We start from the raw sequence: 19219 nt of genomic DNA, 5'->3' as shown, positions 1-19219 counted from the left end.
ACAGTGAAACATTTCCAGGAACATGTTGGTGAGAACTTGTTGATTTGTAAGGTTTCCTCGTGGCACTTGAAATTAAGAGTCTTGTGGCACTTGCTTGTTACTACAAAATGCAATTTGGCAGGGACATCATCACATGTACACCAGCAGTGACTTAAATTGGATGGTAACGCTTAAAAGAGAGAATAATCTTGAACAACAAAATGTTGAAAATTGCATGATTGTATAGTTGAACTTACAACATATTAAATATAAGCAGTACAAATGCACATTATGCTTAACTGGCAATGAATATTATATTACAGTCACAGGGAGATTATCCATCTTTTATTCTTTTTCCCCTGGCCTTTATCTGGAGGCTGGTTTTTATTTGTGTGTGTTAACCACGCCTGACTATTATCTAAGACCCACATTTTCAGTACAGTTTCTTTATTTAAAGAAATACGGTAACCTACATGATGTGGCTTAGTTTCATTTAATACAAAAGATCATCCTATCGTATTTGTTTTTTATGACCTTTTACATGTATGAGCTGAGATTTTGACCTCATTTGATCATTAGGGATTGTAAAAACTATTTTGTCAGGCTTTCTCTGTGCTATATCTGTGTCTGCAAATTTAGTAAACTAAGTAAAAATGCAATCTGAATCCACATCTTCTCAGAATAGAGCGCCATGCCTGAGTCAGGTATTTGTAGTTCACTGAGGTGGCTAGGGTTTTGGGCCTCCACTTCTGGCCTCCAAAGAAACTGGAGGAAAAAGTCAAGTAGGCCTTTCTTACACTCACACATTAAACACAATGGGTCATATGCGGACTGGCATTTGTGACCGTTGATGAAAGACCTTGTATCTCTCTTACTCTTTATCAGTCTGGCTCCTGTTCTCATCTGGCTGCACTCATCTCCTGGCTTCCCAACAACGTGTTTGTGAACTGTCATGAACGTACAATATTTCTGGGGAAAAGTGTTAACTGGGAGAGGCGATATTTACTGAGAAGTGGCACATAGTGGAGATGAGCCACCGTGAACTTCATTTTCTTTTAGCTCATCCATCTGTCGCTGTCCTCTGCTTGTGACACATTTTCCATGACCAGCATGCACCTGTGTACATGTAGACACACACTAACACACACTCACTCTGTGTCTTTCCCCTGAGCTCTGTTTGTCTCTGGTGCAAACTCATATGGCCTTAGTGCGGCCTGCCCCGCATAGAGCCTGGCCCTATATTTATCCCACTCTCCTCCTGAGAGTGACTAATATGGGCACGGACAGGAGGAGGGGGTGGGGGGTCACCCAGTTATTTGCCCACTATGTGGAGTGGTCCTTACATAGTGATGATTGTGTCTGTGGCTGTTGCCCTAACAAGTACCTACCGCTTCACTTCTGTCCAAAGCCTGGGGTGGCTGAATGCCAAAAGATGACCCGCCCCACAATGCTACTCACTGTGACCAGGTCCCCTTTCTTTCTCACCCATCCTCCATATTCATAGCCTCTTACAAAAGTGAAATTCTTCAGCGTTTATATTTCCCCTCCCCTTAAATTCGTTTCATGATTGAAAAGGATATCTTTCAGCTTCTCTCAATAGTTTACATAATCATAACGTAGGGTCAGATCAAGCGATAACACATGGACACATTTCATGTTCAACAGAGTAACTTATATGTATGTATTATACATATTTGAGTAGGTATTTATAACCACTTAAAGATTATGTGTAACAAAATTTGGGAAGAAAAAATGTTTAGGTGATAAATGTCAAATTACTGCTCGGTAACACGTGGACTTGAAATGGACATCCATTTTTTAAGATTCACGCAAACATTCAAAACATGCAGTTCTGGACAGAAATTGATATCAAGTAGGACAAAACCTTTTAGACATTATGTTCAATTATGCTGAAAATAAATTTTTGAGTAAAATATTGAAAAGTCTCTGTTTTGTTGACATAAGAATGTGGTTACACGTGGACAGGCTGCCATAGTAACACGTGGACAACTCTTTACCTTTGTATGCATCACCCAAAATGGATCAAAGATCATTACTTTCTAAAAGTTTCACTGAAATATCTGAATTGTAATTAACTTTAAAATGATTAAAAATTGTTATTTTTGTGGTAACACGTGGACAGGACCTTTTAAGCAACTCATAAATGTTCAAACTCATAAATATCAGTGATATTCACAAAATAATGAAAATCTAATACTTGAAACTTAATCATCTATAGAATCAACAGATTGAATACATTTAAAAAATTTTTAGATGTAATTTTTAGCATCAAATTCGAGCTATGACTGGTGTAAAAAATACAATCAGTTGTAACTTTTTATCCTACAAATGTTATTTTGAAATAGATAACAGTTCCATAAAATAGGGATCTATAGATAAAAAAATGAGCCTAGTTAAATGATGTGTGCGAATTGACTTTTTCATGTTGATTTTGCTTGATTGGACCCTGTAGTTCATTGAGGAACATAAGGACGGATTTTTGTTGCGGTTACTGGGTTCATTATAGATTTGTCAGCTGAAATAGTTCAGCTGTATTTTATAAACTGACAGTTAAGATGACGTAGAAGTGCTGATGCTGGGAATTTTAGATATGTTCACTCATCAGCCGGACATTACATGTGGAAGTAGTGTATCTTCACTTAGCTGACCCTCTCTTTGTTTAATAGGCTCTGAGTGATGTGCAGAAGTCATATCACATTGATTTTGACAGAGATAATCACATTTTTAGAAGGAATAGTAATTTTTCAGTCATGATTTGCAAAATATTCCTTTTTTCTTTGTGAAAAAAATCTTACCTCCTTTGATTTTAACGTTGCATTTAGCCATAGTGCAATACTGCAGTTTAGATTTTTCAGTTATTTCTTAAGTCCTGTTGTTTATACTGGAGTGTTACTAGAACTGCCAACAGGTTAAAATTACCACTGGCATTTTTTCAGTTGCACTTTTCTCTGTTTTATTAAAGTACCCCCCCCCCCCCCCCCCAGTTTTTTTTTTTTTTTATTTACTTTTTCTCCAAAAATGTGATGTGTTGTCCTCCCTCTTGTTAAACATGATAAAATTTTCACCATCATTCATTTATAACCGTTTAAAATTTATTAGCCACTATAATATGCATTATATTATGCATAATATATTGTGTAATGTATTTTCTTGTTATGCCCATTTTACACTGATTGGCATGTAAAATAAGTAGATTCTTAAAGATAACATGATTTTAAAACAAGATGACCATAATACAGGGGATACATACATACAAACTCATGACTTGAGTTACTTTAGCAACAAGAATTAGGCTACTTAATATAATCACAGGGGACCTTTTTATGGGCTTCAAATGTAGCCTGGGTAAATTTGACCCATTTGGCTGTTTTATGTCTAGAGGAGTAGAGTAGAGTACATAGTATTGTATAGCAACCTCGTTTTTAACATCAAGACTTCAAAGTTGCTTTCAGCACTTAAAGTACACGCAGGCAGCTGTGTTCTAGAGTGTGCAGTCGCCATGTCAGAGGAGCATCTATGTACAGTAACTGGGCTGAGCTCTTCTGAATACTCTCTATCAATAGCAGAGACTTTTAAAGGACTACTCTATTTTTAGCAATTGTATTTAAAAGTTGCTCAGAGCCCCCCCACCTTTCCATCTTACTCTGGATTAGGTTCCACTTTCTTAGTCTATCTGTGTGCAGGTGCAAAAGTGTGGGTTTGCATGCATGCACGTGCATAGCATAGGCGCATAGAGTAACCAGTGTTATATTACAGATGACATTGTACAGTAGCACTGCTATACATGGTCATTGTCAAGTACATGAGTGGAGAAGAGAGGCGGAAGTGAAAAGTAGGATGATAAATGCAGTAAGGAGGAAGCCACGGAGTGGAAACAGAGCTGGGTCAAGGGTGGATGGGTTATGGGAAATAAGCTAAGCACAAGGCATGCAGTTTGGATTTTTTTTGTTTTTTTTTCTCTGTCATCTGTGCCTCCTGCTCATCCTCGGGCTCAGCAAAAATGAGGAAGGGCAGATGGGTTGCTAGAAGGACGGAGATATGAAGTTACAGTGAAAACGGGGATGACGGAAAGTCTAAGTGTCAGACAGCAATGGCCTTTTTTTGTCTTGAGTGTGAAACTAAAGAAGTGTACAGTGCACCCTGATGAACTGTAAAGGCCAGGTTCACTAAGTTTAGACCTGCAGCTTGTTTCTAGGGATGAGATGAAATACAAAACCCAATAATATACCCAGCACAGTTTCAATATTACCATATCAATTCACTGTTTGCACATTAAATACGTGGCTCTTATGTCATCAGCTCCCATTGATTACTAATCCCAGCAATGCTCAGTGCATGCGTATTCAGTCGTCGGCTACTTGTCTTATTTTCCAGCCCCAGAGGCTATGAAACCACCCATATTCAAGTTTAGTACAACCAGTCGGCCAACTCCCTGTGACGGTGTTTCCTCATTTCACCATTGTTCAGTTGAAGTCTCATCTGAAGGGAACCTACACCTTCACTTTCCATTTATAAATCACACTTACATAAATGTGACCCATATTATTATAGTCATTTGAGCAAAGAAAAATGGAACTCAAATATATACTACTATAGTTCAAGGCAAGTTCTTAAAAAAAGTAATTTATTTTCCCCCAAGAAAACAGTTTTAGGTGGTTCCAGCCTGATTTCTACCAGTTTGACATGTACTCTTCATTTTCATTCAACCTGTAAACTAATAATTGACTTCTTAAGCGTTTAATTTTCACCCTCCTCTTCTCTGCATACATTGAGTGATGCCTGACGCCTGAGGGACAGATCTTTACTTAACACCATTAAGGCCTCGGTTTAATGGTCCCGTGACTGTCATTTGACATGGTCTTAAGTGGCCACAGAAGCAGGTCTTCCCACCTGTTTATTACCATCTTGTGTGTGACTTGGGTCAGTGTGCCACCATGAAGCTCAAAACAAAAACCTAGTCATCCACTCCCATGTAAACACGACAGACACACATACTCACTGGTTGGGATACAGTTGAAACACTGACCTCAGTTTATTATGTGTTCTCCTCCTGAATGCAGTGACCTCAGTCACAGTTAATAAGATTAATTCTCCCAGAGAGGAACAAACCCCGCTTTTAATATGACCTGCTTTTGCTGTAGCGAGTTAGCTGTGTGCTGGCCAGCTCTTATCGCTGCTAAAAAATTGTGGAGGAGGGGGACTCGGGCCGTCTTCCCTCTCGGACCCCCGGTGTCCTCCCAATCCCCCATCCCTCCCTACTGGCAGCTGTTAGTGTGAGTAAGTCTGTGTGTGTAATCCAGCTGTGTGGAGGAGCAGGGAACATTGTGTTCTGGGTTCAGCTCGGATCTTGTTTTGCTTGCATCGGTCTGTCAGCTCTGATTTGAGAAGCCTGCAGACCACATGAATGAGGCATTGTGTCACTGACATAAGCCCATGACAACACTCAAGTTTCTGTCCCCATCTTCTGCTTATTTTGAGATCTTGGGGTCAGCGTGCAGCAGCAAGGGAGTGTTACAAATGAAGTTCTTGAATTACTTAAGTTCCTTCCAGAAAAATAAGATTAGATAACTATGCTGAAACCCCCAAGTTCCTCATTCATGTCTTTTTCTTTTTTCTTTTCTTGCAGTATCAGTGAGAGTTTTCTCACGGTGAAAGGTGCAGCCCTTTTCCTTCCCAGGGGAAATAGCCCCACACCTAACTCCACTCCTCGCATCAGCCAGCGCCGGAGCAAACACACAGGTAAAAACTTGTCCATACACACACACACACGCACACACACACAACAGCTGCATCATCTCCCAACACTTCTTTCTGATCCATATGACTCCCAGACCCAGAAATGAACCTCACAGAAAATCTTGAGATTAAAAAGCAGCCTGTGTTTTCAAATGAGCATCCCACCGCTGCTCCATCGGTAACAGCTGGTGTTAACCGCTCCGGAGCTGTTTCACAACAAAACAGATAAGCTCAGCACAGCCAGTCCTCTGCTGCATACAAAGTGGGTTATTAAAAACAACACTCAAAGAACAACACTTCAGAAAATGGTGCCATTTTTGGCTGATGCAGATAAAACTTGAAATGAAAGGTTATCACTCCCTGTGTAAAAATACCATTTTAGAAATTTCAGACGGAAAATTACTATTTAAAGCATCAGAAACTTCAGCAGTCTCTTTTATCCGCAGAACTATGCAGATATTAGGTCAGATATAGCCTTAAATGAATGGGACTCCAGGTGAAACTTGCCACAGGGGAAATGACACACTATCCAGGATCTTGCGTCACTTGTGACTGTTACTGATACTGAATGAGAATGCTGAAATCTGTTTTTCTAGGTGACCTCCAGAAACATCTTCAGACCATGTTCACTGTGCTGCGGCCGGAGGACACCATCCGACTGGTAAGTGACGTTTATAAGAGTCTGGACAGGCTGAAATGACACTGTATGTTTTCTGTACTTATATATACTCACTGTCAATCTCCTTTTGTCTTTCTTTCCATCTTTTTTTGCTGTCTTTTTCTTCAGGCCGTGCGTCTGGAGAGTGCCTACCCTCAGATCACCCGTTACATGGTGGTGGTTTCCACCAATGGGAGACAGGACACAGAGGAGAGCATTGTGCTTGGCATGGACTTTGTTTCCTCTGATAGGTCTGTGTCACAGCAACAGGACATTACTGGGATGTAGGATAAGATTAAAGCTCTGACTTGTGGCAATAATCAACATTTAACAGCAATGAACCACATTTTTAGCCTTGTGATAATGTTGACCAGTGGAATGCACACTTTTGTGCCAAAAAATGTTTCATGTGTTGTACAATTATACAGTGTTTTATCGAATAGAGATGAAAATATATGACAAGACTAAAAACATGTATGTGTCCTTTTTCTTTTTTTTTTTTAAAGGTCAGTTCATATCTTTATTTCTTTTTAGCTATGTTATCTAAAGGTAATGGGTATTATAAAAAGATTTCAGAAACTCTAGACAATGAAATACAGATATCCCATGACTGTAAACAATATAGATCTAATATGAGACCAAAAGTAAGATTAATGTTAATTATTAATGAAACTGTCCTCACAAAAATGTCAAACGTATTAAATGTTTTTTGTATTTATTGTCACATACACTATCTTGTCTCTATTCAGTAAAACTGTATGAAGTATGATTAAAACAAATTAACTAACTTTTTTTACCCAGGAGTGTACAGTGAGGAAAAATGACCATATCCTTGTATTATGTGTGTCTTGCTTTGTTGTTCAGTTGTTTAATGTGTTGCTCTTCCTGCCAGCTGCTGTACGGTGGGTCTGGTTCTACCTCTGTGGAGTGACACTCTGATCCACTTGGATGGAGACGGGTAAGACACCACACCTACCTCCTGCTTCCTCTTAATGCTCCCTGGGGCAGTGTGCTGACTGCTCTGCTGACTTGTTGACACACTGCTCTTATACTGTCCTGTTTTGTCGGCTGTTGAGAAATTGCTGTCTGATTTCTGAGATTTCTCTCCCTCTCATTGTCTCTGCACAGGGGTTTTAGCGTGTCAACGGTCAACAGGGTTCATGTCTTCAAGCCAGTTTCTGTCCAGGCCATGTGGTGAGCAAATTGAACCAACTCAACACATTTCATTCACAGTTTACAGTTGTAGCACTGTCCTCTGCGTGGGCCATCTAACCTCTGTGAACTTTGACCTACAGCCTTATATGTTGGTCATTTCGTCTTATCTTACCTTTGTATTTTACCTTTGCTTGCCTCTTCATTTCTGCACTTAGTCTCTTAATTCCCTGATATCTGTCTCTTTTGTTACTTTGTTCTTTCTCTGACTTTCTCCTTTAAGTTTCGTCACATACATTAATTTATCAACACTTACATTCCCTCATAACATTCCATCACTGTACCCTCATCCTTTCACCATATTTATTCAAATGACTGTAGATTTTGACATCCACTTTAACTTTTACTGTCTTAAGTATTGGTGTTCTTTGTCACTGTTAGGTCAGCCCTTCAGTCGCTCCACAAAGCTTGTGAGGTGGCTCGTTGCCATAACTACTACCCAGGCAGCCTGTTCCTGACCTGGGTCAGCTACTACCAGAGCAGGATCTCATCCAACCAGTTCTGCATCAATGAGTGGAACGCCATGCAGGACGTGGAGTCGCATCGTGCCAATTCACCCGTCCTCTTCACCGACCTGTAAGCAAAGCCTTGGGAACACCTGCATATTGTACATACACATGTTTACCTTGATGATGGTATATGTAGGACTAATGTGGTCTGGAGAGGTGCATTTCAGACATTTTCACAGGGTTCATTTTGTGTACTGTAATGGCGCATGGTCCACATTGATATGTGGTGCAAAATTCCTTATGCAGTAGTCTGCAGTGGAAACTTTAAATCAATTTGTACAAACAAGAACTACTTTAGTGTCATTTCACAAGTATATAAATTAAAATTTTAAAGTTCTGTATAAATATTGGCCTAAAACCAAAATAACATCCTGCAAGAAAACACAGCTGTAAACGGTAAAAGTAAGACAAATGCATTGGCACAGACTTTATTCTTAGCATTTTATATTAATATCATTTTAATTTAGAATGCACAAACCATGTATATCCATCTACAGTATCTGTACGTGTACATTAAATATAAGCTGACTTCTATGAAACGACAAGCCAAGCAAGCATTTGACTGTTATTAAAATAGATCTTCCTATGGAATTTTAGAGGACCGCCGTGGTGACAGGTGCAAATGCATTTCAGCAATATGTGAAAGGTGTAGGTTACTCACGTGCGTACATGTGGACAAATGGTAACAAATATGAGTGGAGACTTGAGTGTCTCGCTCACACAAACATACATAAACCAGTGTTGCGCCAAGAATTCAGGGAAAAGCATTTCACAGAAGCTATATATCTCCATGTTGAAAAGTAAGAGGTGCTCTTTGACGTCGTCACAACAAGATTGCTTAAGCCCCTCTCACATGCGGACAGCGATGGTGTATATACAGCCGAAAACCATCAATCTTCCGAGCCCTGGACTCTGGAACTGGGATCACGAGACCTCTGTAAAATCTGCAACAAGGAGCAGTCGGATATAAATAAAAACAAAGATCCGTTACACCGCCATCAAAAGCAAATGCTGAAGTGTGTTTGGTTGTATACTGACCACTTTGTAGTCTAAGGGACACAGTCAACAAAACCACAAGGAAGCATAGAGACGGCAGGGAATGAGGCAGGCTGCTGGATTTATGTCTTTACTAACACAAGGGAAATTCCCCTCGTGGCTGCTACACACACACTTGAGGGATCCTCCAGGGTCCGAAATAGCCGTAGCTTTTACTGGTTTGATTTATGTATGGAAAAATGGAACACAGACAGACAGACAGACAGACAGGTAGATGAGCACATGGACAGACAGAAGCAGGTGGCAGGCAAAGGAGATGGAAGATAGCGGAGAAGGATAAGGAGATATGTTCCACTGAATACACCTGATGCCCCTGGATGAGTAGAAGTCAGGACACAAAGAGAGAGAGATCCAGTTTATGTTGACAGTCAAGACACACCTGCATTTATAGTCTGCCTGGAAAAACAAGTACTCACCACACCACTTTGCTGGAAGTGTGTTTGCCCTGACGTAACTTATCAGTAAAGTTATCGCCTTCACCTGATGGTTTCCAGGACAGACATAAACACACACAAAAAAGTCCCTACTTGTCCTTCTACATGGGCTGACTGCCAAAGTTATATGAACGGCCAGTGTTTGTTGATATGGCCGCTCAGGACTCTGGATTACCTTTGAGTCATAGTGAAATAGCAGGAAGTTGTTAAATGCTGGCATGTTTTTGTGTTTGTATGATTAATAGGCATTACTGTGAATTCCCGCTATCAGTGCTATCAGTATTCAAGGAAGTAACAAAGAATTTCCGATCTTTGTAATCATTAGCTGTGGTAGTCTCCTATGTGTTGTCATACGAATGTACATGTTCAAGAGGGACACATATATGTTATATATGCCATTGCCCCCATCCCCCAGGGCATGTCGAAGCTTGTTGTAAGTTAATGGTGCCACTGGATGTTGGTTAATGTCATTCTCTGAACCCTGTGGACATTTCACCTTGGGTCAGTAAGGTTCTCGGCATTCAGGTACACAATCTGTTTTTCCAATCGTCTAACGCTGGCATAAGCTGTAAGCCTATGTTTACACACCTGTGTCCATCCCATTGTTCCTCCTTGTGTCAGCTGACTCACTCTGTTGTGCACTGTTACAGTTAGAAGCCAAACAAGACAACAATTAGATAAGTTCAAATTGAGACGCTCATAGATAAACTGAGTGTTTTCTCCAGAGGGGTAATTAAGCTGCTTGTTAGTATCATCAGTATGACGTCCAACGGCTAAATGCGTCCCCCAGCACTGTGGCTAGTAACAGAGCCAGGGACAACAGCCACATTCTACAAGAGGGACTTTGTTGCGGATCGCTGATGGGCCACACTCACAGATTTTCAGTACCCTCTCCAGTTTCTGAGAATCAGACAAAGTGGCAGTTCTTATGCGGAACAAGTAATCTCATTGAGACTAAAGTTAAAATGAATCAATGAACAGAAGGCGAGTATTAAGGCTGTTACAGTGAAGGTGATTCTTTGTGTCCAAAATAGTTTTTTAAGTTAAAAGAAAACGTGTGAACATTGTTTTAATAGAGGTGTTTGTGTGTCTGCACAGGCCTACAGAGAGAGAGCGCACAGAGAGGCTGATCAAGACACGCCTCAGAGAAATCATGATGCAGAAAGATCTGGAGAATGTCACCTGTAAAGAGGTGAGTGGCACAGATGGGGCGATAATAGAATAAACCAAACATTTAGGTTTGAAAATCCACATCCACAACCATCAAGATACAAACTTTATCTTTATCAATTTTTATTCGGCCATTGAATTTCACTGTTGGTGTCAGGTGACCAGGCTTATTAGAGATGGTTTTTTCCCCAGGTTTAGTAGCCACGAGTCAGAGACATCATCAACACTTGAGGAGCTTTCCTAAATTATTGTCTTCCTTTCCCAGATCCGAACAGAGCTGGAAATGCAGATGGTGTGTAACCTGAGGGAGTTCAAGGAGTTCATAGACAACGAGATGATAGTCATCCTGGGACAGATGGACAGCCCAACTGAAATCTTTGAACATGTCTATCTGGTAAGAATCGATTAGCCCTGCAGTCTCTAATCTGTGGAGTTTTGGCTAGAACACACTGTCCTGATTTATAAATTGTTCGAAAAAGCATTTTCAACAGATCCTGTTAAAAACTCTAAGATATCAGACTACAGTCAGTGTAGTTACATTAACTTTGAACATCTAAATGTGCCAGAACCATCCAAAGAAAATCGCTCTTTGTTCTATTTCCTAAGACTTATAATTAAGTTTGGTTTTAGTCGGAATATGGTCATGTATGCTCTGATTCTAACTGCATCGGTCTTGTCTCCAGGGCTCAGAGTGGAATGCCTCTAACCTGGAGGAGCTGCAGAACAGTGGGTAAGAGAGCAGTCACTTCACCAACAGTCATTCTTGCATTAAATTAGTTTTTAACCTGCACTGTATCAGACGAACATTCATTATGATAATGAGTTGCATTAAAATAAGAGTTGGTGGCAGTTTTAAGATTAAGAGACTGTTTATTTCTACTTGCCCTTGCCTGCTTTTTACAGAGTACGCTACATCCTGAATGTGACCAGAGAAATAGACAACTTTTTCCCAGGAATGTTTGAGTACCACAACATCAGAGTGTACGACGAAGAGGCCACAAACCTACTGGAATACTGGAATGAAACCTACAAATTCATCACCAAAGCCAAGTAGGTGCTTTCTACTAAGTTTAGTAGCACTTTATTCAATATACAGTACAGTGCAAAAGTCTTAGTCCAGCATAAGGTTTGCTGATATTATAAAGTTCGAATGACCTCGCATATGCATTTCTCAGTCTCTGTATTAAGATACAATCAGGATATACAGTCACGGAAAAAATTTTTAGACCATCAAAAGTCACCAAAAACAAAGGTTATGCAATCAAGTACTTCTGTGTGTATCATGTGACTAAAACAGATAGAAAAGAAACCACTGAATGCCTAAAAGTACTGTTTTTGTCAGTACAGTCCCATAGCTATAGATATAAGAAATACATTGATTTTGGTTATTATCAAGAAAACATGGAAAACAGCTAGATATTAGCTCTGAAATTAAACTCTTATGAGCTATTTTTGTTATCATATTTGTCCAAACAAATGCACCTTTAGTTGTACCAGGCATTAAAATGAACAAGAAACTGAAGAAAACAAGGGGTGGTCTAATAATTTTTTCTGTGACTGTATGTGAAGTCTGTACAGCAGGAAAAGCAGAAGTTTCAAGGCTTCTAAAAACCAAAGAGGTAGTAGTAGTAGTAGCGGCCTCCCTTTTTACTTAACATGTCTTTAATGTTTTGCTCAGAAATATGAGATTTATTGCATTAATTTACTAATGTTTTATACCACGTTTGATTCCACACACATTAGATGTTTGTTTGTGCTGGTTCCTGTCATGGGGTCAGGGGTTACATTAAATAGCCACTTTAACTTTTAGAACCAGTTGAGTTCAGGTTTTTTTTGTGTCTTTTAAGGTTGTTTCCTGTATTTTCTTGAATGGTCAAGTTTATTTATATAGCAAATTTAAACAATGCAAAGTGGCCAAAGTTATAGATAAAAAAGAATAGCTATATGCTAAAACTAGTAAAAAATAAGAGTACATTTAAGATGTACTAAAACTGTTGTACAAATTCAAACGAGATATAACAATACAGATGACAAAAAATATGTATGCTCATTTCAACCCTGCAAGACTTTTGCACAGTACTCTAAATCAAACATTCTGTGATCTAAAAGGCTTTCTAAATTTCTGTTTGTTTTAGGAAAGCTGGTGCTAAGTGTCTGGTTCACTGTAAGATGGGTGTGAGTCGCTCCGCCTCCACAGTGATCGCCTACGCTATGAAGGAGTACGGCTGGGACCTGGACACTGCCTTCGATTATGTCAAAGAGAAACGGGCTGTCACCAAGCCAAACCCTTCATTTATGAAGCAGCTGGAGGAGTATCAGGGAATTCTGCTGGCCAGGTCATCATCCATTCTTTAACTAATACAAAATATACTAATGTCCTTGAATTTTCCTCAGGATTAATAAAGTATCTATTTAATGAATTTCAATTAAAATCTCATAGAAATAGCACTGGATACAAAAATGTAATAAATATGTGTTTTTCAGGCTTTATTGATTTTTTTTTTTTTTTTTTTTTTTTTTTTCAATAGACGCTAACAGACTTTTCTTTTCTCCTGCAGCAAACAGAGGCATAATAAGCTCTGGCGCTCACACTCTGATAGCGACCTCTCAGATCGTCCTGATCCACTATGTAAACCCTCGTCCCACTCCTTGGGTCGCTCCGACTCTCACAACAACAACATTTCCTCACCATCTTTACATCACTTCCTGGGCGTGGCTGTGCTGCAAGCACTCGGCGCTGATCCTCAGAACTCCAACAACTCGACCCCCGATCACACACCCGACTCCCAGTCACACTCCAGCGAGTCACCGGGTCAGGATGAGGTCCGATCAGATTATGAAGACCCCCTCCTTCTGAGCCTCCCCAGACCTCGAGCAGCCACTGTTTTCCCAGAGGAAAGGGTAGACAATTCAGCGAGTGTGGCTGTTGCAGTGCCTGCCGCTGTACCTCATCCTCCACCGTCACTCCACATCCTTCAGTCGGTCCCTGAGCTCCCACAGACCCCCTGGGGTCCTCCCACACAGCTGTCCACTTCAGTGCCCACAGACGCAGCCATCGAACTGTCTCTGGATCTGCCTGAGCGAAGCAGCTCAGAAGAAATCTCACCTCTCACTCTGGGATCCACCGATACAGAAATACTGGAACCATCAGATGTAGCAAGTGAAAACTTCAGCCCCGTAGCCACCCCCACCCCCCCTCTGGTCCTCTTCTCTGCTCCCAGTGACGACAACAACAACCCTAGCCAGTCGCAGGTAGACAGTGTCCTGGACAGCCGCGGTGAGGCAGACGGGTCATCCAGTCACAGCGCCGACAGCATCGACTTCTTCAGTGCCAGGGAAAAGTTTCTGGGTTTGGCCCAAGATGGAAGACCCCGGACACTTTCTGAACAGACTCAGCAAAGTGTACCTCCGGAGGAAAACGGAGATACTGACACCAAGGAGAAGGAGGAGCACAAGAATGGAGGGAGTCAGGTACAGGCTCGACTTCTGCTGTTTTCTTTTCAACATTTTATTTGTCATATTTCATGTCTAAAGCCACATGAGTTTCAACTTGAACGCAGGTCTTCCACCATAATCACTTTAAAATGAATTCCAACCATACAACTGCATAGACATGATGCATCTTCCAGTGTGTTTAGTGTTTTAGCAAAACTTCACACCAAGTCATGTCTGTCCTGTCCATCGTTAAAGCTTGTTGGTTAATTACATTTAAAGGACTTTTTTGATTGCTTTGTGGTTTTTCACTACACCTACCAGTATAGACTTCCATTTGATGAGAATCAAAAGTTACTCACAGTGATCTTGTCTTTAATGCAGGGGTAACTAGAGCCATAATCCATATCACGGTCTGTGACTAAAACTTTACACAATTCATTACTTTCATTCAACCTTTCTTTGATTTTAGATTATACTGAGATAGATCTGAAGCCTCATTTATAGAATAGCTTAGAGCAATAAGAAAGAATGGTGACAAAACTAATAAAAAAAGACACTCTAATGCCTAAAGACTGAGTCAGACTAGAATTTAAGGTAGGAAAAAATGGACTCAGTTTCTAAAACAGGCCGTACTTTAAATCTGTGTTAGTCACAGTGACATCTGCTGGAAAATGAGAAAAAAGTCAGAAAAGATAATGAGCACCTTTTCTTTTGTCTGCCAAGTTTCTCTTATGGTCATGTTATATGTACAGTTAATGTGTAATAAATGTGTCAAAACACTAACTGATTCATTACAATGGTAACTAAATATTTAACATTACCTTGACATAGACTGTGACTAATGGTATGTCTCTCATTTTTGTCTCTTTTTTTTTTTTTTTTTTTTCAGTCTGAAGACAGTCCTGACCAAAATCCTCACCATGACAACGGGATATCTGTCCGCCATATAGTCACTGAAATCGAAGCCATATGCCATCCTGCCTCTTTCCTTTCTACCCACTGCCTTTCATCGCTCCCTCTGTCCTCCCACAGCCTTCAGCTCATCCGACCAGAACACGAGGACGAGGCAGACGCTGAGCTGGTGCACGGCTCCGTGACTCCTCCTTCGCACCTGCAGTCTCCCTCCATGTTGCCGAGCGACTGGCCTGCGGGCTCGGTACGGCGGGCCACAAAGCAGCTGGAGCAGAAGCTGAGACAGGAGATGGAGATGGCAGCGAGTCAGCGGTCGCCACTACATTCCCCCAGCAATGAACACCCTCCCCTTCGCTCCCCTCAGCACTCCACAGAACTTTTATCAGGACAAGGACTTGCTCAGGGAGAGAACATGGCTGTATCTGCCAAGTCCAAAGACGGAGAGAAGTATCCAGGGTCACAAAGACTTAATTCCTCAGGCATGGACAAATTCTCAGACCCTTCATGCTCCCCTGACTCGCATATCAGCCAAGTCTCTGGTGCTATACCTATCATTGTGCACACATCCACAGAAAGCCAAATGCTGACACAAACCCAGACATCACTGGCCTCTACGAGGCACTTAGTAGAACCATCCATAGATACCTCAGCCCAGACCCAAAGACAGAACCAGTTCCACAGCCAAAACCAACAGGGTAAGACTCTGGCCCAGGCCAGTTCAGATCAAATGAGTTTGGACGGAGTGACTGTTCAGGAGTCGGGCACAGATGAGAGCCTGTCGTCCCCACAAGGAGATGCAGGAAGCTGTGGCCCCGGCTGTGACGCCCAGAGCAGGTTGGCTCGTGGCAGCCAGGAACTGGAGAAGATTCAGCAGACCCTGAGAGAGCTGCAGGCGTTCCTCCATGAGGGCACGAGCCTGGAGACGACAGAAGTCGAGGAACTGGGGCAGCCTCAAGGCCCGAGAGACACAATGGACACAGAGCCAGGGTCTTACAAAGAGGCGAGTACTGAACAGACCCCTTTAGGACTGGAAGCCCTGAAGAGGCTCCGAGGGAGACAAGAGGGGAGGGGTGTCCCGGAGTTGGCCGGGTGGCACCGAGCCATCGAGCTTGAGGCACGTATGCGCCAGGCAGGCCTCACCCCCCCCTCGCTCATGAAAAGATCGGCTTCTTTAGCTAAGCTGGACTGTCTGGAACTGTCAGCCAATGACCTCAGTGACTTAGACCTGCGGCCGCAGACCAGGTCGACATCGTCACAGTCCCAGGACTCTTTCTCTACATCCACATCTCACTCAGACGACTCCTGGAAGAAGCAAAAAGTACTCGCTCGCATGCCCTGCATTGAAAAGACAGCCTCGCCCCACAGCACAAGGGATCCTGACCAGTTGTCATCCTCGCCCTCCTCCTCCACCTCCTCCTCTCTCTTCTCCTGTGGCCCTCGTGACTGTCAGAGAGAAGACGCAGGAGAGAGGGAGGAGCCTGAGGGCAGCGGGACCGCCACCATTACCACAATGTCCCGTCAGCAGGGGAAAGGACACTTGTCAAGGCGTTCTCGAAAAGCCTCTGCTGAGAAAAAGCAGAGAGCCGTCACTGTGCTGTACAATACAATGTAACCTCACTGCAATGGACTGGAATGGACATGACTGGAGCTGTGTGCATGAGTGAAAGAGGCTGCATGAAGAGTTTGAATGTGTAAAGTGTCATTGGTTCAGTCTGTGTACTGAGTAGACTGTATCTTCTATTGTGTAAGTCACAGATGATGAACTGTGTTTGCATGTAAACCACTGGATGTGTTATTTCAACTGGAGTTCAGGTTTGTATGTACAGAAATGAATATGAATGTCCAAACTAAGACTGAACCAGTGTGTATGCACCATTATGTACTGTATGTCCCTTTTTTTGTTAGAAATGTTCAGTGTGTGACCCTCGCTGCCTCTTCAGTTTCTGAAACTATGACTAAAGGGGGTGTCTCTCAAAACATGCACTTTACTCTTTAGATGATTTTCTTTTATTTGGAGTTTCTTATCCCAGAGTATTCTTTGCACTGATCTTGGTAGGGGCTAAACTGTCTCTGTGTGTTTTGTTTCTCAGACAGACATGTCTTTATTCATATTTTTAAACCAGAACAAAGCTGATATGTATGTTTTTGTATTTTTGTTTTTAACAATTGTTCTAGCAGAAAATAAATATGATGAGTTTGTTTTGACTGCAGTGACTGTTGAATTTTCTTTTTCTTACTCTGTTTCCTTCCTTAGACACAGGAGAACACAACACTGGAGCATTTACAGGATGTGTTGTTGACTTGACAGTCCCCTGCTGGTCAGATGGAAAACTACATTTAACACCGCAGATACATGGGGGTGTTCATTTAACCCTCAAGAATTAAACAGCCACAAGTGACCAAAACCATTTACTGATGAAAATGTTCAACAAGTTTTTAACCACTAATCACATCAATATATCTGAATAATTCAGGTAAAACACACTGCTTTTCACTGGCATCAGATTTATCTGTTTTGGGCATTCACTGACTACGGAAATGCCATAAGTTTTGCAACACTGATGCACCAATAAAGCCCTATTATTCTGACAAATAGCACTGGTTATTTTTATGTTCAGTTATTGATCATATTCTGCTGAAAAAGTCACCTTCAGTTTTCTCCCTTCTGATATAATAAATACATCTAATGACTGAAGGTCAAACCCACAGCCTCACTGTTGTTTATAATCATTTTTACCTACAGGTAGACATTTCTTTGAACAAGTCCTCTCGGTCTCCTTGGGGAGCGATCTCTATCATCGCTCTGTGCTGCTTATTTCAGGCTGACATTTTACCCACTGTTTCATGTGGGTAATTAAACACTGGAAATGTAGGCCACTGAGGCCCCTGCTGAGACACTCGCACACAAATCAAATAGCACTGACTGGGAAAGACTGACATTAAAGGATTCTACCCGACTCAGAAAATGCAAACAGTAACGCATTACATGCACCATATGGTAATGCAGCAAATTTCCTGTTACAAACTCTTTTTACAAGTGTAAATGAATCAAGGGGAACGCCAAGATCCCTTGAATATTTCGCCAATTAAATCCACTTCAGTGGGATGAGCAGATGGGTCTAAAAAAGGCCTGGTTTTATACAGTCCATGTCCCAAATTGAACCTTCATGAACAGCCATAAAACAGGGAAATTGTTCAAATACTGAAAAATAAAATTGTTGGAGCAGAAGGCAGTGAGTTTTCCTTTCCCATGGTGCAACGGGTGAGATTGGCATCCTACCTCTTTGCATACTGATGCTCTCAGTTTCTGTCTTTTTGACAGCCACGCATACACCTTGTGTTATGTCTCTGTCTCTTTGTAAATTCACTTCACACACGCCTGCGGCCCCATGCTCCCTTCGTCCTGATGTTATTCATAATCCCAGGCTGTGAGTCAGGGCAGAGGAGAAGTTGGGGCTGATTTTGCATTGAAAGTATTTTTTTTTTTTTTATTTGTCTTTTCTTTCCAACACATACCTGCCACCAGAGAGCAGAGAGCAGCCTGTGTGCTTTTGAGCCTCATCTGAGTGCTACACTATTTCTTAGAGGGTTTAGAGTCTCTGAGCTGTCCTTTTCCTCCCTGTCAAGCCTAAAATAACTGCGGGCAAAAACCCCCTTGGATCAGGCTGAGGCGCTGGGAATCCATGTCAGAGGGAAGATGATGGAGGTGGAAGCTGCTAAAAACAGATCCGCTCTCTCTGGTACACGGCCCGACGTTGCAGCTTTCCTATCTCAAGAGAAATTAATTGCTTTTGTCACTGTCCTTCACTCCAGACGAGCAGAAAACTGACTTACAGTGGTGAGCTGTAGCTAAAATCTCACTGCGGTGTCGAGGGATTTAAAGTGTTAGAAAGCTTACTGTAATATAAAAGGATTAAAAAGAAAAAACACATGTTGCAGCTCCAAAAGATGTTTATTTGAATTGAAATTCCCTTTTTTTTCCCCAGCATTCAGCATGAAAACATTCCACTGCCATTTCATTTCTCCTGCACAACATTTTTTAAAAAGTAAAAAAAATGAGTATTTTTCTCATCAACCTGGCAAAGCGTTAACTATGA

The 19219-nt window shown here is 41.5% G+C and overlaps 1 protein-coding gene across 2 annotated transcripts in view; it reads left to right on the top strand.

Moving 5' to 3' along the window:
- ssh2a (slingshot protein phosphatase 2a) overlaps positions 1–17332 on the top strand; it is a 36870-nt gene extending 19538 nt beyond the window's left edge. For both annotated transcript variants that reach the window (XM_030153049.1, XM_030153048.1), the window contains 13 exons: positions 5627–5739; positions 6333–6397; positions 6524–6645; positions 7287–7352; positions 7523–7588; positions 7988–8182; positions 10704–10797; positions 11041–11169; positions 11459–11505; positions 11679–11825; positions 12911–13111; positions 13334–14246; positions 15100–17332. In XM_030153049.1, coding sequence (XP_030008909.1) covers positions 5627–5739; positions 6333–6397; positions 6524–6645; positions 7287–7352; positions 7523–7588; positions 7988–8182; positions 10704–10797; positions 11041–11169; positions 11459–11505; positions 11679–11825; positions 12911–13111; positions 13334–14246; positions 15100–16734 — 3793 coding nt within the window. In that variant the 3' untranslated portion in view covers positions 16735–17332. The remainder of the gene's footprint in view (positions 1–5626; positions 5740–6332; positions 6398–6523; positions 6646–7286; positions 7353–7522; positions 7589–7987; positions 8183–10703; positions 10798–11040; positions 11170–11458; positions 11506–11678; positions 11826–12910; positions 13112–13333; positions 14247–15099) is intronic.
- The last annotated feature ends 1887 nt before the right edge of the window (positions 17333–19219 follow it).

The sequence above is a fragment of the Sphaeramia orbicularis genome, chromosome 13 (assembly GCF_902148855.1).
Source record: "Sphaeramia orbicularis chromosome 13, fSphaOr1.1, whole genome shotgun sequence".
In the NCBI taxonomy this organism is placed as follows: Eukaryota; Metazoa; Chordata; class Actinopteri; order Kurtiformes; family Apogonidae; genus Sphaeramia; species Sphaeramia orbicularis.
Note: the sequence above shows the minus strand (reverse complement) of the source record. Positions and strands in the feature narration are given on the sequence as shown.